At 53.1% G+C, this 26,690-nt stretch overlaps 1 protein-coding gene across 1 annotated transcript in view; it reads left to right on the forward strand.

Moving 5' to 3' along the window:
• The window catches only part of Hmcn2 (hemicentin 2), a 151,066-nt gene that overhangs the window by 93,047 nt on the left and 31,329 nt on the right, over positions 1-26,690 (forward strand). The window contains exons 49-77 of the mRNA XM_031369744.1: positions 673-864; positions 1,386-1,559; positions 1,693-1,806; positions 2,226-2,368; positions 3,040-3,190; positions 4,932-5,150; positions 7,259-7,372; positions 7,738-7,925; positions 8,445-8,541; positions 9,228-9,389; positions 9,542-9,655; positions 10,492-10,694; positions 11,171-11,252; positions 12,721-12,852; positions 15,659-15,802; positions 15,881-16,040; positions 16,122-16,246; positions 16,596-16,779; positions 18,563-18,660; positions 19,038-19,304; positions 19,997-20,187; positions 20,530-20,611; positions 20,700-20,836; positions 21,866-22,007; positions 22,082-22,226; positions 22,861-22,988; positions 23,494-23,650; positions 24,893-25,014; positions 25,697-25,861. Of these exons, the coding sequence (XP_031225604.1) occupies positions 673-864; positions 1,386-1,559; positions 1,693-1,806; positions 2,226-2,368; positions 3,040-3,190; positions 4,932-5,150; positions 7,259-7,372; positions 7,738-7,925; positions 8,445-8,541; positions 9,228-9,389; positions 9,542-9,655; positions 10,492-10,694; positions 11,171-11,252; positions 12,721-12,852; positions 15,659-15,802; positions 15,881-16,040; positions 16,122-16,246; positions 16,596-16,779; positions 18,563-18,660; positions 19,038-19,304; positions 19,997-20,187; positions 20,530-20,611; positions 20,700-20,836; positions 21,866-22,007; positions 22,082-22,226; positions 22,861-22,988; positions 23,494-23,650; positions 24,893-25,014; positions 25,697-25,861 (4,332 nt within the window). The remainder of the gene's footprint in view (positions 1-672; positions 865-1,385; positions 1,560-1,692; positions 1,807-2,225; positions 2,369-3,039; positions 3,191-4,931; positions 5,151-7,258; positions 7,373-7,737; positions 7,926-8,444; positions 8,542-9,227; positions 9,390-9,541; positions 9,656-10,491; positions 10,695-11,170; positions 11,253-12,720; positions 12,853-15,658; positions 15,803-15,880; positions 16,041-16,121; positions 16,247-16,595; positions 16,780-18,562; positions 18,661-19,037; positions 19,305-19,996; positions 20,188-20,529; positions 20,612-20,699; positions 20,837-21,865; positions 22,008-22,081; positions 22,227-22,860; positions 22,989-23,493; positions 23,651-24,892; positions 25,015-25,696; positions 25,862-26,690) is intronic.

Here is a 26,690-nt window from a genome sequence, read left to right on the forward strand (position 1 = left end):
AAAAAAAAAAAGAGAAAGACAGTGAATGAATGGGTGGGAGAATAGATAGATTCTATTCTATCTATTAGGTGTTTGACTAAAGATGATAGATGAATGAGTGAATGGATAGATATGTAGATGGATGAGTGGGTGGATGGTGGGTGGGTGGGTGGATGATTAGGTGGATGGATAGGTGGATGGATGAATGGATGAGTTGGTAGATGGATGGATGGATGGACAGGTGTATGGGTAGGTGAATGGGTGGATGAGTAGATGGGTGGGTGGGTGATGGATGAGTAGGTGGGTGGGTGAAGGATGAATGAGGAGATAGAAGAATGGATTAATAGGTCGATTATTACGTGTGTCTTAAGTAGGTAAGAAGATAGATGGACAGATGGATATAAAGATTCATTCATGAGCATGCAGTAAAGTAGACAGATAGATGGGTTGAAGAGTGAATAGATGAAAGGAAGGATAGGTGGACAAATGGATCTTGTCCGTCTATGCCAAGCCATCTCTGCCCAGTTCCCAGTAAAGGAGTGGAATTCCTGAAGAAAGGCCCAGGCTATTCTTGCTGTACATCCTAAGTGAGGATGCAAACTCCACATCTGTGCTGGCCGGGAGTCTCCTCTGACCCTTGAGGCCACCTGATCAAAGCCTGCTGAAGGATCTCATTGTCTCCTCTTTATATAGGCCACCCACAGCCCAAGATCACATGGTTCAAAGATGGCCAGTCCCTGGCTGTTGGAGACCCTTACAAGATGTCAGCAGATGGGGCCTTCCTATGGATCCCCCAGGCCAATCTGTCCAATGCTGGCCACTACTCTTGCATCGCTAGCAATGCTGTGGGGGAGAAGACCAAACACACACAGCTCAGTGTCCTGGGTGAGTGCTGGGCCTCCCCCACCGCCCCCACCTCCCCACCCCCCTCTTACCAGGTGCTGCAGGAGGGAACCTCAAATTTCCACAAGCAACCACTATGGAGGAGCAGCCAGATCTCCATAGCAATGCCTGCTGGAGACCAGGCTTTCTGCACACAAGCCTTTCCTGTGACAGTTCATGTCCAAACTGTAACAGTGCCCCCTGCAGGAGCAGGAAAAGAGAGTTTAGGATCCAAGAAGCAGTTAGACCAAAAGCCCCCCTCCTCTTCCTCCTCAGAACAAGAAGGTTGTGGCTGAATAAGGACATATGTTAAGTGAATGTTGAGGGACACTGGTCATTCATGTCGTCCTATAGTGTGGCTGCCTGGTGGAGGGGGGCTTGGCTGCCCTGAGCTGCATTTCCCACTCTCCTCATACATTACAGCACCAAGGAGAAGCCTAGGGTCCTTGCTGTCCTGGTCATCAGAGTCCCCAAGCCCAGGCTGGACCCTGTTAGCCAAGGCCTTCCTTGCCTTCCCCTCACAGTGGTTCCCACCATCCTGGGAGTGCCTGAGAAGAATGCCAACGAGGAAGTGACTGTGACCATCAACAATCCCATTTCCTTGATCTGTGAGGCACTGGCCTTTCCATCCCCCAACATCACCTGGATGAAGGATGGGTCTCCCTTCGAGGCCTCGAAGAACATCCAGCTCCTCCCAGGTGCTGCTTCTGGGGTGGGCTTTGGATCTCTTTGGAAAAAGAGAGATGAATTGTCCCTGAGCTGGGTCAATATGAGCTCATGTCTATGACGAAACCCTGTTTGGGGTAACTCTGGCCACGGATCCCCGAGCAGGTACCCATGGACTACAGATCCTGAACGCCCAGAAGGAAGATGCTGGCCAGTACACCTGTGTAGTCACCAACGAGCTGGGGGAGGCGACAAAGAACTACCATGTGGAAGTGCTCAGTGAGCCCCTACTACCCCGGGGACATTGGCTTGGCAGGCAGAAGAGTGCTGCCACATTTGAGACCCGGGGACTCCGTCCTGTGGCTGTCTTCCCTGAGGGTCACAGGCAGCTGGGTTAGGGGATCTCTGCCATTTCCCATCCTCGGAAGGGAAGGGATAGTGTTAAGACTTTGGTCATGTTGACCCCATACCTCCCCCCAGTCCTGGCTTCCTACTGGTGTAGAGATGCAACCTGGGATCCCTCAGTTTGATACCTGTGCCCCCAAAAGGCCCTCTCTGACCCTAAGTAGGTACAGATGTGTTCCTTCCCAGAATCCTATTTACCAGCCCCTTCCATAGGGAACTATCCCTAGGACCAGTGGGTCAGGGTCTCAGGACCCTCCCCAGACCCACTCCTCATACAGCCTGTGGCTTTTCAGTTCCCCCTTCCATCTCCAAAGATGACCCTTTGGGGGAGGTCAGCGTGAAGGAAGTGAAGACCAAAGTCAACAGCTCTCTGACCCTGGAGTGTGAATGCTGGGCCATGCCTCCACCTTCCATCAGCTGGTATAAGGACGGAAGGGTGCGTGCTGGACCCCAGACAACCTTAGACGCTCGACTTAGAGTCTCACTAGCCCTGCTTGGATCTTTCCAGAAAGAAGCCCTGACAGTACCTAGCCCCAGAGCAGGCTCTGCTCACCCTTCAGGTTTTTTTTTTTAAGTTTTATTTATTATTATAATTAAGTACACTGTAGCTGTTTTCAGACGCACCAGAAGAGGGCATCAGATCTCATTATAGGTGGTTGTGAGCCACCATGTGGTTGCTGGGATTTGAACTCAGGACCTTTGAAAGAGCAGTCAGTGCTCTTACCCGCTGAGCCATCTCACCAGCACCACCTTTCAGTTTTTAATTACAACAAAACAAACACTTTCCAACCATTGAGTTCTTCTGTTCACTCCTTTGCTTCTTCCCTGCTTTTGAGAACATTTGGGTTTGGTTTGACGGAGTCATTGGACAATCCCATCACTTTGTATTATGGTCTGATTTTTATTTATTAAGATATAGAGTAGGGTATCCAGTGGTACATGCTTGTAATCCCTACACTTAGAAAGCTGAGGCAGGAGGGTCAAGAGTTCAAGGTCATCCTTGGCTACATAGTGAGTTTGAAGTCAGCCTGGGCTATGTGAGACCCTGTTTCAAAACAAATAAACAGTTTTGATTTTTCATCTTGGTCCCTCTCTATTGTCCCCCAGCCTGTGACCCCCAGCCAGCGGCTCAGTGTCCTGGGGGAGGGGCGGCTGCTCCAGATCCAACCCACACAGGTGTCTGACTCTGGCCGATACCTGTGTGTGGCCACCAATGTGGCTGGCGAGGATGACCAGGACTTCAATGTTCTCATCCAAGGTGCGTGTGGTACCTACTGTAGGGAGGGCTGGAGGATGACAACCAGTGGGCCAAAGACAGGACGCTGCCTCCAAGTAGAAAGGTGTGATCCATGGCAGTGATGTTAGCTGGGCACCAGGAGCCTTCCACTCCACAGAGGCATTCTCCAGGGACCATCTGTCTCAGCATCTCAGATACTGAATGGTCTGTGTTTTCTGTGGCTAAGAAATGAGGTTCGGAAGAGGATGGCTCCAGCCTTAAATCACATTAAGTGGTTGGGAGGCAGTCAGAGAAGTCAGGGAAAAAGAAAAGCTAGAGAGGGACCAAGGGGGCTGAGGAGAGGTAGGGAGGAAAACTGGGAGGCTGGAAGACTGGAAGACTGGGAGGCTGGGAGACTTGGAGATAGGGAGTCTGGGGGGCTGCAAGGGAGGCTGGGAGGCTGCAAGGCAAGCTGGGAGGCTGCAAGGGAGGCTGCAAGAAAAGCTGGGAGGCTGCAAGGGAAGCTGGGAGGCTGGGAGGGACACAAGAATGGAAGCAGGGAGGCTGGAGGTCAAGTCAAATGAAGGAAGGACAGGTTTTGCCACACAGTGCTTGATAGTGGCCTGATTAGAACACATCCTTTCTCCTTTGCCACATCTGGCCCTCAGCCGCCTCACCCTGGCCCTGTCATCACTGTTGTCTTAGGGTTTCATGGCTGTGAAGAGATACCATGACCATGGCAACTCTTATAAAGGAAAACATTTAATTAGGGCTGGCTTACAGTTCCAGAGGTTCAGTCCATTATCATCATGGCAAGATATGGCAGCTTGCAGGCAGACATGATTGTAGAGATGGAGCTCTGAAGGAGCTTGATCCAAAGGCAGCAGAAGGGGATTGTGTCCTACATTGGACCTAACTTGAGCATATATATGAGACCTCAAAGCATGCCCCAACAGAGACATACTTCTTCTAAGACCACACCTACTCCAACAAAGCCATACCTCCTAACAGTGCTACTCCCTGTGGGCCAAGCACCCAAACACATGAGTCTATGGGGACCATACCTATTCAAACCACCACAACTGGGCTGGTTGGATGTCACTGGCTCCCTGTGAGCCTTGGTTTCATCCTTCACAAAATGCAGGTGTTCTAAGTCCGGCATGGTGGCACACGTCTTTAATCCCTTTGCACCCTGAGGCAAAACCAGGTGGATCTCCAAGAGTTTGAGATCACCTGGGGCTACACAGTGAGACCCCGTCTCAAAGAAAGAAAGAGAGAAAGGTGCAAGTGATATGACTAAAGCAGGTGGCCTTGGGGCCCCTTCTACAAAGAGCTTTGTGCGTGAGTGCTGACAAACAAATGCAGGCTAACACTTGGTAACTGCCTAACTCCCTTCAAAAAGCTTTCCATGTTACAAAGCCATTTTTATCTTATTTCACTTTGCTCTTCTGAGCGAAAGTCTTTGAGCCAAAGTCTTCCTGTAGCCCAGGCTGGCCTGGCATGTGGTCCTTTTCCCTCAGCCTCTAAGTGCTAGGGTGACAGGTGTGCTACCCAACTTCTCTGACATCAGTTAGAAGTGAGGTCCACAGAACAAGGGACTTCTCCTAAAGCTCATGTGGCAGCTTCACAGGCAGTCCCTAGGAGATTGAAGAGAAGTCTTGGCCTGACTACAGGGTGGCTTGAGTGGAAGGGCGTGGCAGTGCCTCCCAGACTGGTTGGCAGTAATGATGAGCAACTTTAACCCTATATAGCATTTCTAATGGCTTGGTCTCCCTCTGTGCAGTGCCCCCTATGTTCCAGAAGATGGGCGATATTGATGCAGACTTTGAGCCCCTTCACCATGAGGAGGAGGCCCAAGGCAGGGTGACAGAGTATCGAGAGATTGTGGAGAACAACCCAGCTTACCTGTACTGTGACACCAATGCCATTCCACCACCAGAGCTCACTTGGTACAGGGAGGGTCAGCCCCTGTCAGCTGCTGATGGAGTCTCGGTGCTGCAAGGTAGGCCGGATGCTGCCTGCGGGGTGACCACCCCAGAGCATCCCTGAAACTCGCAAATGGAGGATAACAGTTGCATGGGGTTGCTTTTCCCAGGTCAGAGCCCATGTCTTGGCTCTTTAGAATCTTTATTGACCTCAAATGCTCAGGAAAATGGTGTGATTCTCTAGGGCAGTGGTTCTCAACCTGTGGCTAATAGCCTCTTGGGGGTGGCAGATCAGATACCCTGCAGCTAAGATGTTTCCATTACAATTCATAACAGTAACAAAAGTACAGTCATGAAGTAGCAATGGAAATAACTTTATGGTTGGGGTCACCACAACAAGAGGAACTGTATTAAAGGGTCGCAGCATTGGGAAGGCTGAGAACCAGTGCTCTAGGGAGAGGTGGGTCTCTTTATGTAAAGATCCCAAGGCAAGAAGGCAATGGGGATCGCAGGCTCAGCCCCTCGAGGACCTGCCAGCCAAGCAGAAACTCAAGTTACTCCGCAGACCCGTGGAAAAGCCCGGAGTGCTGGTGCAGGTCATAATCCCAGCACCGCAGAAGCAGAGGCCAGCAGATCCCTGGGGCTCACTGGACAGCCAGTCTACTCATTAACAAACCCAAGCCAGTGAGAGACCCTGTCTCAAAAAGTAGTGTGGACAGCTTCAGACAGAAAACACCTCAAGATTGACCTCAGGCCAATTACGATCCCATGCAAGATCTTCTCTCTGGCTTTTTTTTTTTTTTAAGATTTATTTATTATATGTAAGTACACTATATCTATCTTCAGACACCCCAGAAGAAGAGGGCATCAGATCCCATTACAGATGGTTGTGAGGCAACATGTGGTTGCTGGGATTTGAACTCAGGACCTTCAGAAGAACAGTCAGTGCTCTTAACCACTGAGCCATCTCTCCAGCCCCCTCTCTGGCTTTTGAAGTCTATGCTATCTTCATAGCTTACAGATTGTGAAAATTTTCTACTTTCATTTTACCATTTAAAATATTTCCTTATTAGATATTTTATTAATTGTTTAAGTGGACCTTATTTTGAAATATCTCTTATAAGTGGCTTTGAAATGAAAGGCCCTGGAATAAGGCTTAGAGATGCCTGGCTTCCCTTTGCCTGCCCCACCCCCACCACAGACCACGGCTCTTGCTGTGACTCTGGGGGGGGGGAAGGGGGTCCCCTGGGGGTCCCCTGGCATAGCATCTGCATGGTAGCCTGCCAGGCCCAGACCAGCACTGGGTCTGGATGGGAGACAGGAGGTCAGTTACAACAGTCTCTGATGAGGAGATGCCATGCATGTGGAGGTTGTCCAAGCTGGAAATCCCTGGACTGACCTCTAACCTCTTGTTGACCTCAGACTGGGACCCCAGGCTTACATCCTAGGGCTCAGCCATGGAGAGATCACTAATGCAGATCCCACACAAGTTGATCCCAGCTATCAATTAACCCCTGACCCCAACTACTGACTTGGTTCTCATGTTTGCATGGACCTCAACCCCACTGCTGACCTTTGACCCTGGCTGCCAACCCTGATCATGTTAACGTTGAGCTGACTATAGATCCTCATCACAAATCCACCCCGGACCTCACCTGAGCTCCACTGTGCCCTTAGCCTCCCCTGCATAGCTCTGGAGACCCCATTTCTGATCATGATCAAACCACGCCTACAGCCTTGGCTGGTGACTCCCTGACCTGGAATCCTTAGCACTCAGTAGCATTGCATGTAGACCAGGTTCTGCTCTTGGCTGCCTCCTGGTCACAAAGGGTCCCACATAACTCCTCTCCTGCTCCCAGCTGCCACTATCCTAGAAACTAACCCTGCCTCTGAGAATGCCTTCTCTGACCTTAGCCCACGTCCTCTTGCTAACCCTGTTGGAAGCTTCATTTTCCCATCTGTGAAATGGGCTACTTCCAGTACTCATGCTACTGAGCCTACACCTGAAACCTGGCCTTTTACTGAGCAAGGATTAATCTTCCCTTGAGCTGAATTTCTTCACTTCTCAGATGAGGCAGGGAGCGATGATGATATGTCTTGGGCCCTCCAGAAAAGAAACAGCTTCCTTGCTCTGAATTCAGGGCTCTTGCCTCTGAGCTCAGGCCCCTGTCCTGTGTCCCTGCAGGAGGCCGAATCCTGCAGCTGCCTCTTGTGCAGGCAGAGGATGCGGGCAGGTACTCCTGCAAGGCTTCCAATGAGGTGGGCGAGGACTGGCTACATTACGAACTACTGGTGTTGAGTGAGTGTCCCTGGTGAGGAGGTGTCCCTCCTCCTGTCGGAGGCTCTGGTCCCAGAGAGGCCTCCTTCTGAAGGGCCCTGGGGAGCGGAGGTGGGGGTGGGGATGCAATCCCTCTGGGCTCAGAAGGTTTGTAATAGTGTTGCAAGCTTGGGCTTTGAAGCCAGGCGAAAGTGAAATGGCTTTGTCTTACATGTAACTTTGAGTAGACTCTAACTTCTCAGAAGCCCAGATTTCTTAGCTGCTTCCAGGCCTGAGAGATTTAGTCAATAGAGAGCACAAGACTACCCCAGCCAGCATCTGGGACCAACTTCCTGTTCACCCCTGCCCAACACCTAAACCGCTTCTCCCTCTCCCCTTGCACCCAGCACCGCCAGTGATCCCGGGAGACACACAGGAGCTGGTAGAGGAGGTGACAGTGAATGCCAGCAGTGCTGTCAGCCTAGAGTGCCCAGCCCTGGGGAACCCAGCACCTGCTGTGTCGTGGTTCCAGAATGGGCTGCCTGTGTCCCCCAGCCCACGGCTGCAGGTCCTAGAGAAAGGACAGGTCTTGAAGGTGAGAACAGGGTAAAAGCACTAGGAACCAAGGGACAGTGTCATCTGGGCCATATAAAGGCCCCGTAGAGTATGGGGATGTCACCTGCACAGCATATGGCATCTGTGAGGTGCCTAGCTGGTTACACAGTATTCATAAGCATCAGTCACTTCTGGCAAATCAGGAGCACTCGTACCACACCCAGGGCCAGCCCAGGCCCAGAGTGGCAGCCCCTTGCATGCTCTGACCAGGATCTACATCACCACACCATAGCTGCACAGACTCCTCCAGAGATAAACACAGCCCCCCACACTGCCTTCTTATCCACTTAGTTACAGAAAACCAACCAAGACACCACACAGAGCCCCAGATGGGCCTCAGAGGAACTGCTGCTGGTCACTGTGAGCACCTGCAGCCCAGGTGTCTGCTGTGGGGAGACAGACAGGGGTGCTCACCGGCAATATGGGGATTCGCTCTGGAGTCCCTGGGTCCTCTCAGAGCTGTCAGCCTTGGCATCAGGACTGGCTTGTGTGCCCTCAGGTTTCCACTGCGGAGGTGGCCGATGCTGCCAGCTACATGTGCCTTGCGGAGAACCAAGCAGGCTCTGCAGAGAAACTCTTTACCCTCAGGGTCCAAGGTGAGATGGCCAAGAGGGGGCCTCTGCGGGTCCCTTCTGACCTCACCTTGAGGGTGCCCTAGCACCTAGACTCAGAGTTCAGACACCTCAGCCTGGGCCCAGCCACACCTCAGGACAAAGAACACTTGAGAGACTTCAATCATGTTTGGGCCAACCAAGCCAGGAACAGCCTGGGCAGGGGAGGGGAGTGTTTTTCCAAGGCCTTACATCATCACTACCGAGCACTCACTGTATGCCTGACATGAGTCTAAAGGACACCTTCCAGCAGACCCTGGGAGATGGCCTGGCTTTGTGACTATAGAATTACTCCAAGAGGTAACTGAAGTGAAAGGGTCTCACCACCCTGAGTCTGCTGTTGACCTCTGTGTCACCATGACCCCAGATGTGGGGACAGCTGTGTCCTTGAGGATAGATTGGATAATCCTGAAAGTCACAAACTGAAGCCCGGAAGCTATCTGGGTTCTGCCACTGATGGCTGGGTGGCTTTCACAGAATGGCTATATTGCTCTGATCAAGCTATCCTGTACTCTTGTGGGTAGGCAGCTCTACCTAATAAGGCTTGCCCTCCAAGGGCTGCATGAAGATGCATCAGGGTGTGCTCTGAGAGCCTGGGCCAGTTCCTTGATGCGTTTCCCCCCTGGTCTGCGCTCTCCACCCGTGTAACTGTCAATTCTGTCTTCATCCAGTACCACCACAAATATCGGACTGGAGCGCTGGCCAGCTCAGTGCCACCCTCAACAGCAGTGTCTCCCTCCCCTGTGAAGTTCATGCTCACCCAAGCCCTGAGGTCACATGGTACAAGGATGGCCAGCCTCTCTCCCTGGGACAAGAGGTTTTCCTCCTTCCTGGTTGGTAAACTGAGGCTTTGTGCCTGGTTCAAGGCTCTGCTGGGAGTCTGAGCTGTTCAAACCTGGGACAGGGCTGTGCATGTTGGGAGGACTGGGGATGGGGAGTAGCCTGGGGCCCTGGGGCTTCTGGTGCAGGGACTGCTGTCCCATAGGTACCCACACACTGCGGCTGGCAAGAGCACAGCCAGCTGACTCTGGGACCTACCTGTGTGAAGCCCTCAATGCTGCAGGCCGAGACCAAAAGATGGTACAGCTCAACGTTCTGGGTATGTCCTGTCCCTCCTGTGCCTGCCTCTACTTTTCCCATCAGCCCCCTGGGATCCTGCTTACAAACAGTCATCAGGAGGGTGAATTAGTCTTGAGAGGTGGATACACCAGGGTTTGATGCAGCCATGCACACACAGGCTTGATCTGTGACCTTGGGCTAGTGTCTCCCCATCTCTGAGCCCCAGATGTCCTGTGTGTAAGGTGACAATCTGTATGAAGATGAAGGGAAATTGCAGTTCTTGGCTCACCGTGTGGCTCACTGTAAGCTTCAGTGGCAGTCAAGTTGAGGGGGCAGAACACTGATGAACCCTAAGAACTAGGCTAGGAAGGTCAGAGATTCTTGACTTGTAGCCTGACAGCACACTCCGTCTTTGGAATTCCCTTGGGGGAAAGCTGGTCTGCAGTGTTAGCAGCCAAGATTCTCTAGAAAGTTCTTTTCTGTCCTGGGGGAGGTTCATTCATTTGTATATACTTAGCTGTGCCAGGCCCTGAGAGCTCACAGCTGGGTATGGGTGCCTATATGAGTTAACAGGAGTACCAGGGGCTGAGGGACCCCATAGAAGGCTGTGCCTAGTCAGGAGATGCTGGGAAGAAAAACAAAAAGCCCGGCAGTCAGCACCTTCCCTGCCATGTCTAGGCACCAGGCCCCATGGCACCAGTCAGCTCTGGAAGGCTGGACTGGGTTCACTCCTCCAACAACCCTGGGTCAGCACTGAGCTAGAGGGTCTGGCCAACCATTTGATCCAGTGGGTCTCCCTGGACGATTTACCCAGGGTGGTTTAGGTGCGATGTGGACAGGTCCATAGTGCCTCCTCACTGTATTTTTGGCTCTTAGTTCCTCCCAGCTTTAAACAGGCTCCTGGAGGCCCCCAGGAGGACATCCAGGTCAGAGCAGGGGACAAAGCCATCCTAAGCTGTGAGACAGACTCACTCCCAGAGCCAGCTGTGACCTGGTTCAAGGACCAGCAGCCCCTAGCCCTGGGGCAGCGGATTCAGGGTCTACAACGTGGACAAAAACTGGAGATCTCGGACTCACAGGTCAGTGGCCGTAGGCAGCTCGGGCAGTGGGCAGAGCATTTCCTGATCTCATAGGCCTGGGCCTAAGATGATGTGGGGATGCCATCTCCTTAACCCAAGTAAATACACACACACACACACACACACACACACACACACACACACGCAACCAGGAAAGGCCTGGAGCAACCAAGAGCTGGACTCTAGCTCTGCTCTGCCTTACAGTGACCTTGAACAGAGTCCTTCCATACTGGAGCAGGTCAAGCTCGGAAGTGTTTGTTGAATGAATCTGTGCCTCTCCTCGACTCCTATCTTCTGACCCAGCCCCAGCCCCATAGTAAAGGGCAGACCAGGGCATTCTGGGCTGAGTCTGCTCCCCTCACTTCCAAGGCCTTGAGAGAGGCCAGACAGTCCTACCTCCCTATAGCTTCCCAGACAAGGCGATGCTCTGGGGAATCTCTATTCCACACACTAACACCATATACTCTCTGCCCCAGGTATCAGATAAGGGTGTGTACAGCTGCAAAATTAGCAACACAGCTGGAGAGGCCACCCGGGCCTTTGTCCTTGCCATCCAAGGTAAGCCAGGACCAGTTTGGACCCCAACATTTTGAGAATAGAGTCTTTCATGATCTTGTGAGAGCTGGGGTCGCAGAAAACCTAATGGGAAGCCACCCCAAACTGGTAGCTTTAGGGTTCTTGTCTCATAAATTTTGAGAATGAAATTCACGGACTCCAAAGGGTGAGGTTTTTGTTTGGGGGTTTTTTGGGGGGGTTGTTTGGTTGGTTGTTTGGTTTGGTTTGGTTTGGCTTGGCTTGGTTTTGGTTTTTTGAGACAGGGTTTCTCTGCATAGTCTTGGATGTCCTTGAATTTACTCTGTAGACTAGGTTGTCCTCGAACTCAGAAATCTGCCTGCCTCTGCCTCCCAAGTGCTGGGATTAAAGGCATGTGCCACCACTGCCCAGCCCAGAGGGTGAGTTTTAGAAAGCTTATTTTACATTCACAGGGGAAACAGACGGACAGACAGACAGAGGAGGCCAAGCTCCTGTCTAGTCAGAGCTCATCCCAGGAAATAGGGTACCACTGAGGTGCCAGTACAGACCTTTCTATAGGACTTAATGGCAGAAACTGGGGGAGACACAGGGAGGGCTGAGCTAGCTGGCCAGTCTGGTCCTGCTCTGTTGTGATCATGTCCTCGTATGCAGCTTCCAGGTAAGGGTGAGTGGCCATAGGAGCCAGGAACCAGGGCTCTCTCCTGGCATTCCTGACCTCCAGCAGGGACATTCTTGGAACCTCTGCTCTGGGGTCCCTGCTTCACCTGGCCACTTCCTAGCCTCTGTCTGTCACCCCCAAGCAGCTCCCAGGGCTGCCAGGGATGAGATCAATGGTTGGATCCCTGAGGCCCTACCACCACGTGCTAAGTGCACAAGATCTGGAGTTTTCAAAACCAAGAAGGGAGTTAAGATATAGCACAAAATCAGGGCCTGGTGCATGTCTATAATCCCATGGGAGGGAGATGGAAACAGGGAATCAGGAGTTAAAGGTACATAATCTACATCCTTAGGTGGATAGCTATCTCAAGACCAGACTGAGACCTTGTCTCAACAACAACAACAACAAAAACTCCACATAGTACTCTTTCAGCGACATGCTTGGAAGGACTTAGTGGGATAATTCTGTTCCTCTGCCGGCCAAGTTTCACAGAAAAGCAGAACCTGGCCACTGGGCATACAGAGCACTAATCTGCCATATAGATTAGACATCAGGCATGTGGCTGGCAGTGTAGCATCAGGCTGAGGGAAATCTAGGCGATCAGACACCCACCCCAAAGGACTGTTGGTCCGTGAGGGCCTATTCCCCATCTTCAGGCTGAGTTGGTCAGCTGGGATGCTGCTTCAGAGACACTTCAAAACTGTGGCTTACTAAAGTGAATAAAGCAACTCCTGCCTCCATCAATAGAGTGTAAAACAAAAACCCCTAACCTGCCCAAGAGGAAGGCACTGGAGAGCAGGGAAGAGTGCAGAAACCTGCCATCTCTCCCCACAGTGCCCCCAACATTTGAGAAACCGGAGAGGGAGACAGTGAGCCAGGTAGCTGGGCAGCCCCTAGTCCTGGCCTGTGATGTGTCCGGAAGCCCTGCTCCCACTGTGACTTGGCTGAAGGACAGACTACCCGTGGGTGAGTATCCATGTCCTGAGTGCCATGTTAGTGCAAAATAGGTCTTCATTCAGTGGAGCAACAGTAGAAGCCAAGGAAGTTGTTCGGTATCAATGGTCTTGTCAAAAACGGACGGCTCGTGGAATGTGGTGGTTCATGCTTGCAACCCTAGCACGGGAGACTGAGCCACAGGGAACCAGCCTGCCTCTGCATTCTGTCACTTTGCGTGGCTCTGATGATAGCAACTTAAGGAAGAAGGGACCGACCTTGACTGATGGTTCCAGAGGGAGAAGAGCCCATCACACAAGTGAGGGAGGAGAGCAAGCTGCAAGTGTGGTGCTAGGAGCAGGAAGCCGAGAGAACACAGCTTTAACCACGGACAGGAAGCAGAGGGAGTGGGACCGGGCTGTGTACTTTCAAAGACCTCCCCCAGTGATGGCTGCCTGTAACCTCCCAAACACCAACACCAAGGACTGGGGGGTGGGGGCAGCAGGGTGCCAAATACCTGAGCTTGGGGCATTCTCTCTCTCTCTCTCTCTCTCTCTCTCTCTCTCTCTCTCTCTCTCTCTTCCCACTTCCCTCCCTTCCTTACTCCTCAGGTTAGGCTGCTCTGTGATAAAAGCCATGCCCCGCCCCATTTGCCCTTCAGTGCTTTTCTTGTCCACCAGTGCCTCTCCATGAGAGCCACTCCAGCATGGAGTCCTCTGGTGTCTGTACCCTCCACTCAGAAGTAAGAGGCTCTTCGAGTCTGGCTCTGTCCAGGCTTGGGTCTGCTCTGAGCTGCCCTTCCTCCTGTCTATCAGCTCTGCACCTGCTTGGCCATGGTTCATTCCATCTTAGATCTCCTCCTCACCCTTGCTCTATACCCTGCTAGGGTCAGTCTGTAGATGCTCAACCTGGTCAGCTGGTAAATCCTAAGGCACTGTCCACTGAGGCCTCCCCCATGCTGGGCATCACTGCCCTCTGCCAGTGCCTGGCGAGGGCAGCACCCTCCACCCCCCTCCCGCTGGTCTCAGGCCCATGGGTCCCTCTAGTACAGGCAGAAGGGTCTGATAGCTCATCTCTGAGGGGTTAGTGGCAGCTGTGGAGACTCCAGGTTGTGGTTGGACAATGTGTTCCCCCACCTTATTCACATGTAGACTCTATCCCAACTTTTCAAATCATAGTAAGCTACAATTTACATCCTATACAGTCCAGCCATTTAAAGAGTAGCGTTCAAGTCCTTTTCAGAGTATCCAAGGAGTTGCCACTGCCAGAACCAATTTTACAGTGTCATCATTGCCCAGGAAAGAGTCCCCATAGCCATTAGCCATCCCCCATGCCTCACAACTTCCCCCCCACAGCAGTCGACTGTCGGTTTCCGTGAAATGCCCGTTCTGGACATTCATTCTGATTGCGTCATGTCATCCTGTGACCTTCTGCATCTGCCTCACTCCATTTAGCCTGAGCCTTTGAAAGCTCACTGGGCAGCCTGGATCAGTCTTACTTTTTCAGAAATAAATTAAATTATTTTTCACTGTTCCTTTATATAATACCTCATGTGGCTTTGTAACCCTGGCTGGTTGGGCACTTGCTGTGTAGACTAGGCAGGCCTTACACTCACAGATACCTACCTACCTCTGCCTCCCACGGGCAGAGATAAAAAGGCGTGAACAAGTAGCACTGTTTCTTAGCCAGCCTTTGGGCTGTCACGACGAGGCTACAGTGAGCTTGCTTGCGCAGGTGTCTGTGGGTGTTCAGGGTTCTGGGGTGGGGTGTGTTTTTGTTTCTCCTAAGTAGACCCTTGAGTTAGCCTGGCATCAAACCCTGTCTATCAGGCCTCTAATTTTTCACACGTGCTGTTCCCTGCCTGGAATGCCTCATGGCCTTGTCTGCTTGCATCTGACTGGTTTCTGTTCACGATTTGTCCCAGCAGTCCCCTTTGAGGAGGCCTCCTGGTTCCTACTGCCCCTCCCATCCCTCTCTGGCACCCTCCTACCCCTCCCTTGACCCTTCAATACCCTACCCTACCCCCACCCTCCAAAACCCAGCTCCCTGAGGCCGAGAGATGTTCCAGCTGTCAGCCCTCAGCTGCACTGTGCCTTTGAGATGCATTTCATGTCTCCCAAGCCCTAGTTAGGATACGAGGTGCAACTGGTCCATGCATGCAGTGCTGGAAGGCTGGACAGGGGTCAAGGTGGGGTGGAGATAGGGCTGCAAGAAGCATTCCAAGCTGCTGGGTGGAGTCCCAGGAGCCCCAGGAGCCCCAAGGGTGACTCATGTAGGGTCACTGAGTAGCTGATTCCCCTTGATCAGCAACCTGGATATTTGTAGAAAGTGTGGGACCCTAAGTGGGAGGGAAGGAGGGCTGTAAGAAGTAGAACAGCCAGCTGCCGGTGGGTTAAGGAAGGCGGTTGTGATGTGGGCGTGTCTAGGTCATGTTGGCTGTGGGCGTGTCTGTCTGGGATTGTCTTAAGCCTGTTTCCTGGTGTGGAAAGACCCAGCCAAAGCATGGATGACACCTTTCCCTGGGATCGGGTCCTGAGTTATACACAGGTAGAGGAAGCTAGCTGAACACAGATGTGCACACATTCCTTCTTTCTCTGCTCTGGCTGTGACAAGCTGCTTCCTGGTGCCACCGCTCCCTCCTTCTCAAGGACTGTCACTGGAACAGTGGGCCTAATGGCCCCTGCCTCCTTTATGCTGCCTTTGTTGGGGTAACTTTTCACAGTGGCAGAAGGAAACTAGGCCAGTGGGAACCTACAAAGGTGCCTCTGACCCACTGGTGCCTCAGTTTCCCTATCAGTACAGGGAGTACGGGACTCAAGGGCTTCCCTTCGTTCCACAGAGAGCAGCATGGTGCATGGTGTGGTCTCCCGAGGTGGCCGCCTCCAGCTGAGTCACCTGCAGCCGGCTCAGGCTGGTACCTACACTTGTGTGGCTGAGAACACCCAGGCGGAGGCCCGCAAAGACTTCGTGGTGTCTGTACTAGGTGCGTCTGCACTCTACACGACCCCCTCTTTGCCCCATCCCGGATGCTGGTAGGCCCTCACCATAGCCCGTGTCACAGTGCCTCCCCAGATCCAGAACTCAGGCACGGCACAAGAACACAATGTGTTGGAGAGGCAGGAGATTCGGCTGCACTGTGAGGCCGAGGGCCAGCCACCACCAGATATAACCTGGCTGAAGGACGGTGGCCCGCTGGAGCAGCACGTGGGGCCTCACCTCCGGTAAGGCCAGGTGGGTGCCTCCTGAGGCATCAGGGCTGCCAGCCTGTGTGCGCCTGCCCTCAGTGACTCCTCCCCATGCAGGTTCTATCTGGATGGCAGCACCCTGGTGCTGAAGGGCCTAAGAGCAGCAGACTCGGGTGCCTACACCTGTGTGGCCCACAACCCAGCTGGGGAGGATGCCAGGCTACACACAGTGAATGTACTGGGTGAGGAACTGAGACTGAGGAGAGGAAGGGAGCAGCAGGACCCTGTGGGAAAACCTACAGGATGATGAGTGGGCGGAGCCAGGGACCTCCATTCAAAACCTGGTGCTAGCCACTCTGCAGGCTCCCTAGGCCTTCTGGCCTTGTTCTCAAATAAGAGTGGCAAGCTTCCCCGCCCAAGGTTCAGCCCTGGAAAGATTGGGTGAATCTGGGTCCCAGACAGTGGGCTTCATCTCTCCAGGACATAGCCAAGACTCCCAGACCCTAACTACAATAGCTGGCAGCGGTGTAAGGTCAGGCCTGGTCGCTGCCTTCCCTCTAAGTCTCTCATCACTTTTAACCTACCACCCAGTTCCTCCCACCATCAAACAACAAGCTGGTGACACAGGGACCCTGGTGAGCAGGACTGGAGAGCTGGTGACCATGGCGTGCCCTGTCCAGGGATCCCCACCCATTCATGTGAGCTGGCTCAAGGACGGCCTGCCCCTTCCACTCTCCCAGCGCACCCTCCTCCACAGCTCCAGCCGTACCCTCAGGTAGGGGAGTCCCTAATGACAGTTGCTGACACGTTCTCCAGGCCACTCAGGCTCCAAATGCTTCCATGTGGATAGAAAAATACAAATAGTACACACAACGAGGTTTATGGTGATTGGGGAAACCAGGAAGATCCTGCCCCCTAGTGGAACCCCAGAGGAGGCCTCAACCTGTGGCCTGATGGAGAAGGCATAGTCCAAGAGGACACAACTGAGTGTACTGGCCTGGAAAGCAAAGTAGAAATCAAGGAGGGCTTCCTGGAAGGGGCCTGAGCAAAGTTGGCGGTTCTAGACTTCAGCAAGCAAGAGAGTCTTGCAGCCGAAGGGACCAGGTATAGAGGGATAGATAGGAAAGGCCCCAAACCATGAGCTCGAAAGCTGGTCAAGGGGACACCGTGACAACAGAGTGTGCCGTGGTCAAGGCTAGCTGCTTACCTCATGTTGGTGCTAAGGTGGAAGAAGGTGGAGCCAGGCCTGGTTTCCATGGAGAACAGCATCCAGACAGAGCAAGTCCAAAGGCTGCCCCCTGCTGCCAAGGTGGGAGCAGGGTAGGAAGACTGTTACAGGCACAGGCAGATGTTACAGGTGGGGTCTCGAGGTTCCTAACAAGCAACTATTATCATGGTGGGCGGGGTTTTTCCTGGGTTTGGGAGGCTCACAAATCACCAGAAATGCACAGCAAGCACCTTTACACTCTGAGTCACCTTGTCGGCTCCGAAAGGGGAACTTTTAAAGGCAAAATGAGAATTTTACAAAATACCCTGAAACCTCAGGGCTTTTTTGTTGTTGTTTTGTTTTGTTTTTTGAGACAGGGTTTCTCTGAGTAGCCCTGGCTGTCCTGGAACTCACTTTGTAGACCAGGCTAGCCTCGAACTCAGAAATCTGCCTGCCTCTGCCTCCCAAGTGCTGGGATTAAAGGCGTGCACCACCACCGCCCAGCGTAACCCCAGGCCTTTACCACACATTGCTGGTGAGAGTGACACTATCTGAAGTGGCATGGGTCACTGCCGGGCAGATGTACTCACTGCACATTTTCTACTCAGGCTCAGAGTTTTGTCAGACATCTGTGTTGACAGCCACATTGGGCAGTCATGCACAAGAACCCTCCCACATGGCCCTCAGCTTTACTGGCTGCCTTGGGCTTGACCAAAGGGACTCCATTTTGAATCTGACTACTCTTGACACTGAGGTTCCTAGGCACCTGGGAGGGAGATGCACTGGGGAGATGGACACTCGGGGACTATCGGCATCATGGAAAATTCTGGAAGCCAGGTGGATGCAACCATCCACCACACGTGTGCACCGTGTCCTTTGGACTTGTAGAAAGGCTTTTGGCAGGGACAGGAGGGTGTGGGAAGGCTCTGTTTGGGAAGAGAGACTGGCTTGGCTCTGACACCATGACCCTTTCTGGCCCATCACAAGAGCAGCTCAGGAGAAAGGGAACTGAATGGGGTCAGTAGATGGAGACAAGCCAGGTAGATCCTGAGTGGTTGCCGGTTGGAAGGATGCCTGCTGGGACAGTGAGCTTCCAGCGTTTAGGAGGCAGAGGTTTGGCTGAGGCAGTAAGGACTAGAGAAGGTAGTGGGTGTGGGGTTCAGGGAAGAGCAGTTGGGGCTTTCCCCAGGGAGCACTAGGAGGCCAGGAAAGGGATGTGAAGTGGGTCTAGAGGGTTGTCCTTTCAGAGTCCACCATTGAGAACTGAGATAAGAAAACTCAACAATTTCCCCTTTTCCCATCCCTTCCCCCACCCCTCCCCCTCCCTCTTTCCTTCGGGGAGGGGGCTCAGGATCTCTCAGGTGCAGCTGGAAGATTCAGGCATCTTCACCTGTGTGGCTGCAAGCCCAGCTGGTGTGGCTGACAGGAACTTCACCTTGCTGGTACTCGGTATGGGGAAGGGTGGGGCAGTGAGTACCACTCAAGCTAGGACAGATGAGAATAAAATTCCCAATCTGAGGCTCATCAGGGTGTGTCCGGGTAGAGCCATGGGACATTCCAATCTAATTTCTTCCATTCTCTGTTCATTTATCCCCCAAATTGTGAGCAAGCCCTTCAGCCAAGAGTTGACAGGCATAATTTATGGTAATGAGCAGTGGATCTGGGCCCCAGCTCCATTAGGTGGACAAGGGGTGCAGTTGGGGGACTCATCTAGTGTGGGAATTCTAAAGGGTTTACCCATGAGGACCACAGACTGTGCAAAGATCCCAGGTGATGGTCACCTGCTGCGGATTGATGCGGACCTCACCTACACTTGTCCCCCTCAGAGCCCCCCACACTGGAACCAGTGGAGTTTCAGAACGACATAATGGCTGCCCAAGGCTCTGAAGTAGTCCTTCCTTGTGAGGCCCGAGGAAGCCCCCTGCCCCTCGTGTCATGGATGAAAGATGGGGAGCCCTTGTTACCCCAGATCCTTGAGCAGGGGCCTGGCCTGAAGCTGGAAGCAGTGAGCATTGGTGACTCGGGGACCTACTCCTGCATGGCAGCAAGCGAGGCAGGGGAGGCCAGGAGGCACTTCCGGCTGACTGTGATGGGTGGGTGCCTTGTCCTCAGTGGCTTCGGTGGCTGGAGGGTGAGGTGGGACTCCGGGGCTGAGCAGAAGCCAGTGAGGAAGGGGAGTTCCCTGGAGGTTTGGGGTCAGCTTTGTGTGAGGCTTCAGAGAGGGGCCTTGCTGGTCCTGCCGGCTGAGCTACTGAGGCTGAGAAGTCGGGTTCTCTTCAGCTCTATTCCAACATTTTTAACCACCAGACCCTTGGTGTCAAAAACAAAAGCTAGAGCCATCAACATGTAGGGACACAGCCTCATGATGTAGCCCAAAAGTGTGCAATGAGGGGCCATATTAAAAACATTTGCAAGCTGGGCAGTGATGGCACACACCTTTAATCCCAGCACTTGGGAGGCAGAGGTAGGCGGATTTCTGAGTTTGAGGCCAGCCTGGTCTACAGAGTGAGTTCCAGGATAGCCAGGGCTACACAGAGAAACCCTGTCTCGAAACCCTCCCCTGCAAAAAAATTTTGCTCCAACTCTTTCCCCTCCCCATGTACCAACTCCTCAAAGTACAAATCACTGTCCTGGGGCCACGGACCTGTGCTTTCTATGTCTAGGTGACCGTCCAGCACCCCCCCACACACACACACCATACTCAACTATTTCTTGGCCCTTCAGCAATAAGCCTCTCAATGGTGGGGGAAGGGAGAAAGGCTGACCCAAGGTGGACATCTTGCAGATCCCCCCCACATTGAGGAGTCTGGTGAGACTTCAGAGCTGTCACTGACACCTGGTGCCCACCTGGAACTCCTGTGTGAGGCCCGCGGCATTCCCCCACCCAACATCACTTGGCATAAAGATGGGCAGGCCCTGAGCAGGGTAGAAAATGACAGCCAAGCTGGCCGGGTGCTCCGAGTTCGGAATGTGAAGGTATTGGCACTGCCCATTGGGGCGGGTTACGATAAGAGATGACACTGCAGCTGTCCAGTGGGCAGCTGCCAAATATCCCCCAGGTCCTCTTTTGTGTGTCTTGTGGGTAGGGACACGATCCCCATGCCTATGTCCTTATGGACTCCCAGGAAGGCCAGACCCAAGACTGATAAAAAAAGAAAACCAGATAGTTAGAACAAGGACTTCCAGTCCTGCCCTTGTACCTCTAGAGCAAGATGGAGACGAGAGTCCCAAGGAGGGATAGTCTGACCAGAAGGTGGGGTGGCAAGAGGGGTGGACATGTGGAGCCAGAAGCAGCTGATCTCCTTGCCCTGTTCCCAGGTGGACAATGCTGGGCTGTACACCTGCCTGGCTGAGAGCCCTGCAGGTGAAGTCGAGAAGAGCTTCCGGGTTAGGATTCAAGGTAGGGAGGGAGTCTGGGGACAGACGAAGAGGGAGCGGCATCGGATCTGTAAGAGTGAGTCCATCTCTCACATCCTCTCATCCCCTAGCCCCTCCAAATGTTGTTGGGCCCCGGGGTCCCCGTTCTGTGGTTGGCTTGGCTCCAGGGCAGCTGATCCTGGAGTGCTCTGTGGAAGCAGAGCCAGCACCAGAGATTGAGTGGCATCGAGGCGGTGTGCTGCTTCAGGTGAGCCCCTTCATCTCCAGCTGAGGCCTCTGACCAAATAACTGCAGGGCTCTGAGTGTCTATCTGTCTGTCTGTTTCTCTGGATGTCACTCCACATGTCTGCTCTGGGCACATTGTCTTAGTTAGGGTTACTATTCCTGCACAAACATCATGACCAAGAAGCAAGTTGGAGAGGAAAGGGTTTATTTAGCTTACTTCCACATTGCTGTTGATCACCAGAGGAAGTCAGGACTGGAACTCAAGCAGGTCAGGAAGCCATGGAGGGATGTTCCTTACTGGCTTGCTTCCCCTGGCTTGCTCAGCCTGCTCTCTTATAGAACCCAAGACTTCCAGCCCAGGGATGGCACCTCCCACAAGGGGCCCTACCCCCTTGATCACTAATTGAGAAAATGCCCCACAGGTGGATCTCATGGAGGCACTTCCCCAACTGAAGCTCCCTTCTCTGTGATAACTCCAGCCTGTGTAGTTGACACACAAAACTAGCCAGTACACACATCTTCTACCTGATGTTACTGTCACTCTGTGCCATGGTTGGGCACTGCAGCAAGACCAGAATTCGTACCTGGTGCTCTTTCCATGGTACCCTTAGGTTACACTGAGGCCTTTGTGACCCAAATCTATGTTGTAGCTGCTGACTATGAGATTGTGTGTCTGTGGGCTCAATGACAGTGCTCAGCCCCTCCAGCTTCCGGAGGGTCTCAGCAGAGTGACCCTCTGCTGCAGGTCTGTTACCAGCCTAAGATGGTGCAGAGCCTCATAGGTTTCGCCTCATGGCCTAATGCTTGTCCAAGATTTATTTGATCAATAGGGATCTATGAAACAGACTATGGGAGGGATGGTCATACAGTCCTGCAGGTAGGACCTGGAGAGGAGCTGGATTCTTGAATATATCTCCCAAGGTATTTCCTCCTACTGGCTTTTCCCAGCAAAAGGATGCCAACTCAGGACTCAGTTCTGAACCCGTGAGACCAAGGTCATAGCCAAGTGCCAATAAAGATCCTTCTTTCTCCTCCTCTGTGGGCTCTGCAGGCAGATGCCCACACTCACTTCCCAGAGCAGGGCAGATTCCTCAAGCTGCAGGCACTGAGCACCGCGGACGGTGGGGACTACAGCTGCATAGCCCGCAACACGGCAGGCAGCACCAGCGTGGCTTTCCGCGTGGAGATCCACAGTGAGTGTCTCCCTCCCTGCCCACCTTCCCTTCAGAGCCACAGTCTCCCAGCCCTGCCCTCTGCCCCTCCCCAGCGGCACCCACCATCCAGCCAGGACCAGACTCTGTGAACGTCTCAGTGAACCGCACAACCCTGCTGCCCTGCCAGGCCCACGGTGTGCCCACGCCCCTTGTGAGCTGGCGGAAGGATGGGATCCCTCTGCACCCTGGGAGCCCCAGGTGGGAGCTGGAAGGGAGGGCTTTAGGAGAATCTTGGTTTAGGCTCCTCTTTACCAGTCACAGAAAGAAACTCATTTGGGCAGCTGGAGCTGTAAAGTGACCTTACACAGGATATGGGTGGCTCTTGATCACAAGGACAGTCACACCACTGACCTTGTCTATCTGTTTCTCTCTATATGGTGTCTTCTCCTTACCCTCTTTCTCTCCCCTACCTCTATAAGCATGACAGGTACCCCCTTTCTACCCCAAGTTTATAGCTCCCTTGCTCATGCAACCTGGGGAAGAGCAAGCCCTCTGTAAATATTAAGCCCAAATTCCCAAGGCACACCATTGGCCCTGCCTATGATCAACCACCCTCCATCCAGTCTACCGCATCCAAGGGCAGGGTAATACAGCACAGCCTGGCCACTGAGGCCATTCTCAAACATAGTGAGCCTACTGCCCCCTGGAGCAGCCCCTCTCTGGCAGTGTGTGTAGCTTTGTTGGTCTCTCAACTACAGGACTGACTTGCAGTCCTTTTGTAGGGAGAGATGGGGGCAGAAGGGAGCATCTTGCTAGAAACACAGCCAGGAGTCCAGCCCTTCTCAGTGCCCCATCTGCCTGTCTCCAAGGACAACCCCTCTTCCTGTTCCAGGCTAGAGTTTCTGCCTGAGGGCTCACTGCGGATTCATCCAGTCCTGGCACAGGATGCTGGACACTACCTCTGCCTAGCATCCAATTCTGCTGGCTCTGACCGGAAAGGCCTAGACCTCAGAGTCTTTGGTAGGTGGGTGGGGAGAAGCATCCTCCTGCCTTCAGCTTCCGCTCCTGCCAGGGGCCAGGGGCCAAAAGCAATAATCCTCAAGAGGTTTCGGCTAGAAAGCACAGGAGAGAAAGGTTTTACCCATGTGTAGTCAGAGGACACATATGCCACACCCCCTTCCTTAAAGGCACAGGACGTCAAACGTTCCATAGGAGCTGGCTCAAAGCCACTGAATTGGGTCCTCTACTCAAGTTTTTCCTCCCGTGGCAGTTTTACTACCTTGCAGGACTCTGACCTTAGGTGGGGCTGATGGACAGAAGCCTTGGTAGCCTCATTCAAGTGTCAAGAAGGCACCGGGTTTAGGGACTCTGAAGACCCAACCAATCCATTGTTCCTTGTTAGTTCTCCCTGGAGCTCCCTAGAATGGGTTGAAGATGCCAGTCAGTGTCCCAGTCTTTGCACAGTCTCAGAGAGCCCCCCACATCCCTGCCCCATGCCTGTTTCTAATAACCAACCTCTCCCCAGAGCCCCCAGCCATTGCCCCTGGCCCCTCCAACCTGACCCTGACGGCCCACAGCCCGGCCTCACTGCCCTGCGAGGCCAGAGGCTCTCCCAAGCCCCTGGTGACCTGGTGGAAAGATGGGCAGAAGCTGGACTTCCGCCTGCAGCAAGGCGCCTACCGGTAACAAACAGTCCATCTACAGTGTAGATATATGGGAGGTTGGGACCCATCACACTGCGTGTGGCAGGGTCAGTGAGGAGGGTCCAGAACCCCAGATGCCAGGAAGAAATTGTGACAATGAGGCACAGGGGACTGCCCTGGCAGGAGAGAAGGTGCTTGAGCACATGGCCCCATAGAAAAACATGCATGACTTATTCAGCACATTGTAAATAGGACAAGGAAGTATTGGGGGGGGGCGCTCAGTGTCAGGTCAGTTGCTAGGCATACAGAAAGCCTGTAGTGGTAAATAATTAAAGTCTGCTCTATGCTCCTGATGGGTGTGTGCACGGCTCTGTACCCGCCCAAGAGCTCTGGATTCACGAATGAAAGACACACACATGCAACCTTCATATTTAATATGCTTTGTCTAGCTTAATAGCCGGGCCACTCTGCTACTCTGGGCCACGTGGCTAACACACTCTCCTCTGATATTCCTGAGTTAATACTTGCTAAATCTATACTTCATCTCTGCTACCCTAGACCCAGTCAGGGGAGTGGCCTCTGGGGCCGCTTTCCCTGATCCTTATGTATTGCTGAACTCTCCTTCCTGCACCTTTTCTTGTGTGGTCTGGCTCCTTCGCCCTCCTAATGGTGGAATCCTCCTCTCTCCTTTGTGTTTCTTGCCCAGGAATACTAAAAGTCTCTCCTCTGTCCCTCTGCCCAACCATTAGTCACTGGCTCTTTATTGACCAGTCAAAAAACCAACTGTTGGCAGGGACCTGCAGCAGATGTGAATTCCCATGTAAACATAAATCAAATCCCCAACAGAAGCCCGCGGTTACTTCCGAGCACTTTGAGTGTTGCCCGCCAATGGGCAGTGACCATCAGAAGTATTTGTTATGTGTCTCATCGATGACACACTGTCCCAAACACACAGGAGGCAGAACAGCATTAATGCACATGAAAGTCACTCACAAGCCCAACAGCTGAGACTAGAGAGTTCTAGAGGATACTTATTTTCCATGCATGACGTTTGTCTGTGTTGAGTATATCCCATGTGTGTACAGCAGCTCACGAGGCCTGAAGAGGGTCTCAGATCCCCTGGAGCTGGAGTTACTGCCTGAAGTGCAAGAGGGCCTCTGAGCCCCTAGGAGATCCTTCAAGAGTCAGGTCTAGAGGTTTATGCAAAGCAGGCCTGGAGTGGGGAGGCCGCTTTGGCTCACCGCAGGCCCCTCACTTCAGCCATCCCTATGTCCATCCCAGGCTCCTGCCTTCCAATGCCCTGTTCCTCACAGCTCCCAGCCCTCAGGACTCAGCCCAGTTCGAGTGTGTCATGAGCAATGAGGTGGGCGAGTCCCGCAGGCGCTACCAGGTGACCGTCTATGGTAAGTCCTGGCAGAGGTGGGAAATGTGGGTATGACACCCTCCCTCCTGGGCACTCTCCTGACAGGAGGGACTTGTGCTGGCTTCACCCCAAGACTTCTGTGCATCTTAGGACACCTCCTGCAGGAAGCTCTCCTGGGTCTTACTCCCACCAGTCAGACATCATCTAATCTACAACAGCCTAAAAACCCAGATCTGCTCCTTCCTCAGCTGCCTAGGCCCTCAAGGCAGACTAAAGTCTCAGCTGGACCTGCAAGGTCCTGTGTGGTCCAGCCCCACAGGTGCCACCCAGGTTCAGCTTGCCCCATGGCTTGCCCTGGGGCCAGCTATGCCTCTGCTTGCCTCAGGAGCTCTTCACAAGCTGTCCCCTCTGCTAGAAACTATTCCTTCACCCAGCCAACACCTACTTTCCCTCCAGATTTCAATTCTGTGTCACCTCTCCCAGAGGCCTTCTCCAAAGTCACCAGGCCAACGTCTCTACAGAAAGCTATTCATGACTATCTCTGTGCCCCAAAATATCTGCTGAGTGTGCAGTATGACTTTATTGTTTCCACAGCTTCTGCCTCTGCTGTCACCCCTCACACTACCTCATGTCCTAGCCTCCCTTCTTGACAGTTCTGTCCCTGAGGTCCTGTGGCTATCTGTCCCCACTGCACCTCAGCAGGGACTTGTCTTGTATTCTAGTGCCTCCCACCATTGCGGACGACCAGACACAGTTCACGGTGACCAGGATGGCACCTGTGGTCCTCACGTGCCACAGCACAGGGTCACCAGCCCCAGCTGTGTCCTGGAGCAAGGCGGGCACTCAGCTGGGAGCAAGAGGCAGCGGCTACCGAGTCTTGCCCTCTGGTAAGCTACAGCGAGCAGCAGAGATGCCTCTGAGGAGAGAGGAGGCTGCATAGGGGGTGGAAGGGCTTGGGGCAGCAGGAAAGAGGCAAGGTTTACTCACCTTGCTGTGTAGCCGAGAGAAGACCCTTGCCCTCTCTGAGCCTCGGTACCCCTTCCTCTGCAGTGTTGGCTGTCTGAGGCCCATCAGAGGAACTGTGGGGAACTTGGAAAAATCAGGGGATTCTGATGAAAGGAGAAAAATCTGTAGGAGTGTTGGCAAAGCTAGCGTCACCCAAGAGTGCTGGCCTTCGTTTTAAAATCATGCTCTTGACCCTTTGGTGTTTGAGAGGTTCAGTCATTGATGGAATTTGAATAACGGACTTGTAAAATGCCTCCGCTGGGCTGAGAACAGAGCCCCCTTGGTAGAACCCTCCCCTAGCCTGTGGAAAGACCTGGGCTCCATCCCCAGCATCACATAAAGCTGGTTTGGTGGTAGCCACCAAGTATTTCCAGTACTTGAGAGGTGGAGGCAGGAGGATCAGGACACCAAGGTCATCCGCAGCTACATAGTAGCTTCAAGGCCAGCCTGGGCTACATGAGACCCTGTCTCAAAAAGAAATTACATTTGCTGGGCAGTGGTGGCACACACCTTTAATCTCAGCACTTGGGAGGCAGAGGAAGGCGGATTTCTGAGTTCGAGGCCAGCCTGGTCTACAGAGTGAGTTCCAGGACGGCTAGGGCTACACAGAGAAACCCTGTCTTGAAAAAACAAACAAACAAACAAACAAAAAAAGAAACCCTGTCTCGAAAAAACAAACAAACAAACAAACAAACAAAAAAGGAAAAAAAA

Source organism: Mastomys coucha, unplaced genomic scaffold (assembly GCF_008632895.1).
Source record: "Mastomys coucha isolate ucsf_1 unplaced genomic scaffold, UCSF_Mcou_1 pScaffold15, whole genome shotgun sequence".
Taxonomy (NCBI): Eukaryota; Metazoa; Chordata; class Mammalia; order Rodentia; family Muridae; genus Mastomys; species Mastomys coucha.